This window comes from Panicum hallii, chromosome 1 (genome assembly GCF_002211085.1).
Source record: "Panicum hallii strain FIL2 chromosome 1, PHallii_v3.1, whole genome shotgun sequence".
NCBI classification, from domain to species: Eukaryota; Viridiplantae; Streptophyta; class Magnoliopsida; order Poales; family Poaceae; genus Panicum; species Panicum hallii.
In genome coordinates, this window is record NC_038042.1 from 7212140 (window position 1) to 7220179 (window position 8040).

Consider the following 8040-nt stretch of genomic DNA (forward strand, 5'->3'; position numbering starts at 1 on the left):
TTACTTACTCCTTCCGTTCCAAATTGTAGATACATAATTTTTGCTATGTATATAAATACATAATTTTATTGAATACTCCATCCGTCTTAAATTATAGGTCGTTTTGACTTATATAATTTCGGTTTCGTGCACTTTCACGACCGGTGTATTGGTGCTCCTCACAAGTGATTTCCCAATTATTATTCAGAAATATATGCATACGGTGAGCTGGCGCTGATGATGCTAGGGCGCGCTTGCCCCGAGTGAAAGTGCAACTGTCGTCAGTGCGTGATATTTGTAACACCTATTCCACGTAGACGCGCACACACAATTAAACTCCAGCACCATGCACGCACGTGGCACGCACAGTTGGCCCGGCCCGGTCCAGAATGCATGATGAATCACCTCGATCTCTTGGGCCATTTCGTCCTTGGTGATCCAGAAAGGATAGCATAAACGAGTAAACGACCAAGAGTTTAGTCTCTATGGCCAACGACTCAACTTTTGGAACATCATCGTCAGGTAGATAATGTATCCAATGGCCATCCAAAGCTGCCTCAAGGCGCCGCCTACGACACGAGCTGCTGCCGATTTGGCCCTTGCAGAAAGCTACAGCCAAGACCTAGGAGGTGATCGGAGCATCCACATGGCCTCCGAGCAAGCAAGCAACACAATTAGCAGACATTACTTGCAAGGAATGTTTGCATGTATTCTTTATACATTCGTGCATGCTTCCGAAGAACAGTAGTCACTATGCGTGCGAGCATTTTGGATCACATGCATGTTGCGCTCTGCCTGCGTGGCAGCCAAAAGTATTGGGAGTGTTTTCTTGATCAGGAGCACCACTGCACCAGCACCATGTGTTCGTTTACTAGTTTTGTTTGATTTAGCCTAGAAAGGAGCAGCACAAAAAAAAAAAACTCAGCTCATGGGCATTATTCGGGGTAGGCGCCATCTATACATAGCGATATCTATGGTACATCCTCGTGAGGATATAATTAGCTTTAGGGTACGTTTGGATGGGTTAAAGTTGAGTGCTAAATTTTGCACCTATTAGCACTTGTACCCTATGCTAAAATTTTATGTCTTAGCTAGCATAGCTCATTAACACTCATATTAGCTAAAAATTTAGCATTTTTAGATATTAGTACTTGGATATAAGCTAGTTGGCATTAGGATCAAGTGACCCCGATACTAGCACCGCCCCTGGGAAGAGATGACAAGTAAGGAAGAGGTGCTTCCTGCGATTCGCATACTTATTAGCAATGACCCATGAATTTATTCCAAAGCAGTCATAAATATTGAAGAAACATGTATTTGCCGCTTTGGACAACCACTACACCAAACTGGATTTGCCTTGACAGCCAGAAGTTTCCTTAGCAGCCAAAATTAAACCGCCAAGGAATATAGTGTTTCCTTGGCAGTTTCAACAAACACCCAAGAAAATATAATTTCATGACGGAATTTTTGAGCTGCCAAGAAAAGTTAACATTCGCTTGGCAGTTTTGGTGACCGCCAAAAAACAATGTATTTTCTTGATTGTGTGGCCGAACTGCTAAGAAAATATTGTGTTTTCTTGGCTATGCGGCCGAATCGCCAAGAAAACAGTACATTTCCTTAGCTGTGTGGCCGAATAGCCAAAGAAATAGTTTTTCCTTGGCTGAAATATTGTATTTCTTTGGCTGTTTTCCTAAACCTAAATTAAATCTAAACCAACAATCAAATTGCTCATTATATTTGAGTTATTTCAAACTACCAAGCACACTGTAATGCAATCCATATTTGACAATCCTATATGCTTACAAACTAGTACCACTTCATTAAGCTATTTGTAGAGTATAGTGTGTATATATAACATGCTTGTGGTATGTTAGATTGCAATAATAAGTTAACTATAGGTATTTGAGTTCTATAGAAAAACACGTTTTCAAATTGAAAAATGCACACACAATGATGGAGTCTTGTGCTTTTATGATACTTCATTCTTAGACACGTATCAAAGTTTCTTAGCGGTTCATTTTGCCTGGTCACTAGATCGTCGCTTCAGGTAGTCCGTGCTTCCTGGCGCACATCAACGGAAGCATCCGCTGCCTTCTCCGCCTCTTGCTCATGAACCTCAAATCTGCTTGCATCTCCTTCACTCCTCCACCCTTCGGCCCCATGTGCACCGCCATTGCTCTCCGGTCTAGCCCTACGTCAAAAGGATCTATTTGGCCAAACCCACTACTTGTACTATCGCCTAAAGCACCAGGGTTATGGCCCTGTTTGGCACGGCTTGTCCACCAGCTTCTCATCAAGTTTCAGCTGTGGGCTGCCCAAACGCTGGGCTTCTCCCCCGCTTCCCCCGGCAGCGCTTATCCACCTCTTTCACAAAACGCGCGTCGGTGAGAAGCGGTCTCGGGCCAGCTTCTGCGCGGCTTCGCCCCACGCGCGCCGGCCTCCGCCCCCTGCCCCGGCGCCGGCCCCCGCCCCCGCGCCTTCGCCTCCGCCCCCCCGCCCCGGCGCCGGCCCCCGCCCTCCGCCCCCCGCCCCTGGCGCCTCCGCCTCCGCCCCCCGCCGCGGCGCCTCCGACTCCGCCCCCCGCCCCGGCGCCTCCGCCTCCGCCCCCCGCCCCGGCGCCGGCCCCCGGCCTCCGCCTCCGCCTCCGCCTCTGCCTCCGCCCCCGGCGCCTCCGCCTCCGCCTCCGCCTCCGCCCCCGGCGCCTCCGCCTCCGCCCCCGCGCCCTCCTCGGCCTCCGCCTCCGCCCCTGCGCTCCGCCTCCGCCTCCGCCCCCGCCCCCACGCCCGGCGCCGGCCCCCGCCCCCGCGCCCGGCACCGGCCTCCGCCTCCGCCCCGCGCCTCTTGTATAATTATCTTATTTAAGAGTATGATTAATTGTATTATACGATTAATAGTATCATTATCTTATTTAAGAGTAAATTATAATTAATTTTATGATACATTAATTGTTAATAATTTATGAATAAGTTTCAGCTGTGCCAAACAGGGCAGTGACCAGCTGCTTCTTTAACCAGCTGCTTCTCGGGCCAGCTAGCCACCAGCTGGCTTCTGAATAAGTTTCAGCTGTGCCAAACAGGGCCTATATCGATGCCCTCCACGAGAGGTCCGCGTCAGCCGCAACGGGACACAGTACGCGGGCGACGGTGAGATTTCACTACTACAAGGATTCCCAGGAACGTCCCGATTTTTATAGGAGTGGATTAAAAAGTAACTCACTTCTGCAAATGGAGCATGATTACTTTAATATTCGATCCATTCCTAAAGAAGCATTTTTAGAGATAGGTGATAGCGTCACCCGTCCCTAGAAATAATATTTTTAGAGATAGGTGATAGCGTCACCCGCCTCTAAAAATGTATTTTTAGAGACGGGTGATGGCATGACCCGTCCCTATAAATGATCCCACGCAAAATAAATTCATAATTTTTTCATATGATTTCGGATGAAATTAAACTTTATATTAAAATTGTAGAGGTTGACGTGATCTAAAACTTTATAGTTGATAACTTTTTTATTTAAGGTCATTTAATAGTCCAAAAAATTATTATAAATTCTCATATGGCTATGACTATATAATATCTCATACAACTCAGTCATACTTTGAGGTTTCCACAATCTTAATCTTTATATACACTGAAATATATTTGGTATAACATTTTTATCTATAGTTCATAATAACTATAGTGTAGAAGTTCTTTTTTATTTATTTTGATATATGTAAAGATTTAAATGAATTTTCAAAATAAAATAGAAAAATACTTTTAGGGGCGGGTGGTGGCGTCATTGGCCCCTAGAAATGAATTTCTAGGGGCGGGTGATGGCATGACCCGCCCTTAGAAATCAATTTCAAAATTAATATAAAAGAATAGTATACCCCATAGAGTCACAAGTGATTGTGATTGTGTAGTATAGTGGAGAGCAGGGTACACGTGAGGCTTGAGCAGTGTGGTGGAGAGGAGGGTGCACGTGAGGCCTGAGCAATGTGGTGGAGAGAAGGGTCCGCGCGCGAGGCTTGAGCAGTATGGTGAGCAGGAGAGTACGCGCGAGGTTTGAGATAAGCGATTCGAATCCTGATTTACACAAATGTGCATATTTCATCAAAAAATTGTACCTGGATAGCAGGGGGGGTGGTGGTGGCTGGTTGGTGGGGATATTTTTTCTTTTTTATTTTATTATTTTCGATGTTTTAAAATTTTCTCATATTCTGAATATTAATTTGCAGGGACGGGTCATGTCCTAATCCGCCACTACAAATTAATTTCTAAAGGCGGGTGATGCCGTAATCCGCCCCTATAAATCAACTTTTAGGGACATACGCATTACCCGTTCCTACAAACTACGAATAGCAGTATTTGTGGCGCGATATCGATAGAATCCCTCCCATCAAGTTGCAGCTTCCTGATACCGAGGGAAGAATGTATGGTGATGACAAAAGGCAGTGATATAAAATATCATGTGTTTGGGTCGCTAGTGGACTCGTACACGAACAAGACATGAATTTTGTAGACATTAATTTTTTTCTTTTTTGCACGCTTATCAGCTCCGATCCCTTTGTTTTGTCGTTGGTACTCGCATGTTTTGCCTTTTTTATTTTTGAAGAGCATATCTGTTGAGAGTTGACTGTCTTGTCGTTCTAGACCCGGAAGCACGTACGACAGCGACGACGATCACGTCACCGGTCAAAGCAACTGCCGGCTCGGATCTCTTCCGCGTGTACATACCGACCTTTCTCCATCCATACCTTTCTCCAAGTCCACACCAAGTGTCCGTTGGCCGTTCTGCTCCGTCAGCGTGACGAACCACATGGCGTGTGCGAGCTACGGCGGCGACCGGCCGGCGGCCACCATCGCGTCGGCGTGCGGCGACCCTGCGTAAGCGAATCCCCGGTGATGTCGGCCTTGCTCCGTGTCGAGTCCATTGCGCGTGCATGGAAATGGCGCGCGCGCACGCGTGCCCGGGCACGCACGTCACGCACGGCGGCGGTGCCGGCGGTGCGTCCCCGGTCGGGTGGCCGGGCGCCCGCCGGCGTCGAGGTGAGGTGCACCTCGCGACAATGCCGATTTCTTGCACCGGTAGGTTTGGCTCTATCTACGCTACTTGAAAAAAAAAGCCACCGGTACCGGGTAGAAAAGGTCATCAGTACCGATTTTCCAACCGGCCCTGGAGATCATCTTTTATCACCATATAAATAATCCGGTACCAAAAGGATCTTTCAGTACCGGATGTTATTTTCATACAGCCTAAAAACTTTTTTTAGAAAATATTTGTTTTTAAACCTAGGAGGAGGCCAAGTCATACGTCACGCGAATTTTACGCATGCGTGGTGCGAAGATTCGAACCCGGGACCTTTTGTCTCGTGCAGTAATTCATCTCACCTGCACATGTGATAAGAAGAGAGATGTTTTTGTTTTGAAGCAACCCGTGTAGCACCCTTCACTACTAAGTGCTAACACCAATCGGTGCGAAAGGCTAGACATTAGTATTGGTTATCATCCGGTATCAATGTCTACGCTTCGGTACCGGTTGGTGTTTCCACTCGGTACTAAATGTCTCTAGACCACTCCATTCACCTAAAAATACCGGTAGGAAGAAAATTCGGTATTATTAGTAATACCAGGTCTTTTTCCCGCCGCTATTTTCTATTTTTAGGTGGACCGATAGCGTGTTTTCTGGTAGGGCTAGAATTCTGGTACATGCATGAATCGAATTTCCCATTAATAATCCAAGATAATAATAGTCCGCGTATGGATTTTGTCAATGTAATATGTCCAGACGAATTTGCTTAGGGACTGTTCAGCAAGCTCGATCTCGAGTCCAAGTCTATAGGATAGTCGATTTCACCGCAAAAAGTCATGACTCAGCGCGATGCGCACCAATCTTAGGAGGCAAGGAGTCAACGGGACCAGGGCAGAGGACACGCTACACATTTAACTTGCGGCGACATTAGTCGTTGTTTGTACCTTTCGATCGTGTTGGTGGAATTGTGGCCTATGCTAGACTATTTCCTTCTAACTCAAACTACGTGTCAGTCACATACGTAACATGTCAACTCAAATTTGGTCATTTTTGGTCACTTGTGTGACAAGCGTAGAGATAATTGTGCCTGCACAGCATGGGTCAAGAGACGTTCTGGAATTTGACTAAGCAACTCAAAAGGTTGGGACCGGAGGGAAAATTCAGTTGATTTTTTTTGTTTGCAAAAGTAAAATGACTTTTAACTAAAAAACAGGACCGCTCTGAATTCGGTAGAAGAAGAAGAAGAAGAAGATGATGATGATGATGGTGGAACTTTCATGGATTACTTCACTATCATGCTTGATATAGGCTGTTATTAGTCACGCATATAAGAAGAGCATGTACTTAATCAATCTTTGAAATTAATTTAATTAATGTTTTAAGTAAGAAGAAATCTTTTGCTTAAGAGCGGTCCTGTTTTTTAATTAAAAGTCGCTATCTTCAAACGCAATAACTCTAAGAGTTATATATTTGGCATCGAGCTATTAACATTGTTTTAAAAATTTATACGCCCCATACAAACCCATTTCATTTTGGCCCCAATAAAAGTTCATTGACCCCATTTAAAATTGCGCTTAGTTTCTTAGCTTCTTTTCGTTTGGTTATCTGGTCTCAAAATGAATTTTATTTTGGTTCTCAGCCCTTCCGCTAGTTCGACAAGTTAACGGCGCTAGAAGCAACGTGAAATAACTTTTTTACCTGGGCTAAAATAAATTATAATTTTATTTTATGGCTGGTGGGACCCACCTATTCTTCCACCTCCGTCTTCTCCTTCATCTCACCTACCCGACCCCGCTCCGATGGCCTCTCATCATCTTGTCTTGGATTATTCTGGAGCGCTCAACAGCACAACTCGCGTTTACCTCCAGCTCCAGCTCGCCGGCGTTCCTCGCCCGCCCCGGCGCCAAGCCGCACAGCATCTCCTGCGCGCCGGTCCAGCGCCCATAACCAGCCACCGCAGCAGCAGCAGTCCGTGCAGGCGCAGCCGCCGCAGGCGGCGAGGCCGAAGCGCGCGGGCGGCGCGGACTCCATGGACTGGGTGGCCTCGTCGCTGACGAGGCGGTTCGGGATCTGCATCGGGCTGGCGTGGGCCGGGTTCCTGGCCGTCGGCGTCGTGTCCGAGCAGCTCCAGACTCGCTTCGAGGTCGCCCAGCAGCAAGCCAACACCAAGTCAGTGCTCCCGTGCCTGACACTTGCCTGCCGCTCTCGTGCGCCGCAGGACGTGGAGCAGGAGCAGGAGGTCGTGCTCGCCAACGGGATCCGGTACTACGATCTGCGCGTTTCGCGTAATTTCGAGCTTTTCTCGGAGCAGTTTTGGTTGATTCCGCGGCTGATTTTAATGCTTTTGTTTGGTCCCGTTTGCAGGCTTAAGTCGCAGAGCGCGGCCGGCGCCCAGCCCCGCAGGCCCCTGGCTGCCGCGGCCGGCGCCCAGGCCCGAGGATGAGTTGGATCCAGCGACCCTGCGTGGATCTAGCGCTGGCGCGGGTGCATCCGCTGGCGGCAACCGTCATCGCCGCCGCCAAGAAATCAGCGTCCGAGCACGGGTAGCCTTTTTGCGCTCGCTCCAAAGTGACTCGGGGTACTCTTAGTCATTTTTCACCCGCTGGATGCGCTGGCTCACGGCAGCCGTGGACGGGGACGGAATTAAAAAAGAACCAAAAAACTAAGCTCAATTTCTTTTAGGCTACTCTTTCATTTTCACCTGGCATATGAAAATTCATACGTAGCATGGCCTGATCACTTTTCGCAAAACGTGAGCCTTTGCTTTACCTGCAACGTAACCCGGCCCATTATACTCCAGAAAAGAGCAACAACTCAGACCTCCCCCGAGGTAGTGGCTTGAGCCAGACGGCTGCCTCACACAGCCAGAGGCCCAGCTCTCCGTGGTCCCAGGAAACGGGGGGCGAGAGGCCGATTCGGCCCAAGTCGCTCAGGGGAATCAACGCGGGCTCAATACCAGTTGCCCCTTCCCCCAACGAATTTTTTCTAAAAAGGGGATTAAAAAAAAAATTCGAAAAAGGGGTGCCAGTTGGGAAAATTTAGAAAAA

At 47.8% G+C, this 8040-nt stretch overlaps 1 protein-coding gene across 1 annotated transcript; it reads left to right on the forward strand.

Moving 5' to 3' along the window:
* Positions 1-6800: 6800 nt before the first annotated feature.
* On the forward strand, positions 6801-7629 carry LOC112889776 (peptidyl-prolyl cis-trans isomerase FKBP17-2, chloroplastic-like). Its single transcript, XM_025956579.1, has 2 exons — positions 6801-7255; positions 7358-7629. The coding sequence occupies exons 1-2, from the start codon at positions 7023-7025 to the stop codon at positions 7434-7436; spliced, it is 312 nt and encodes a 103-aa protein (XP_025812364.1). The 5' UTR covers positions 6801-7022; the 3' UTR covers positions 7437-7629.
* Positions 7630-8040: the final 411 nt, after the last annotated feature.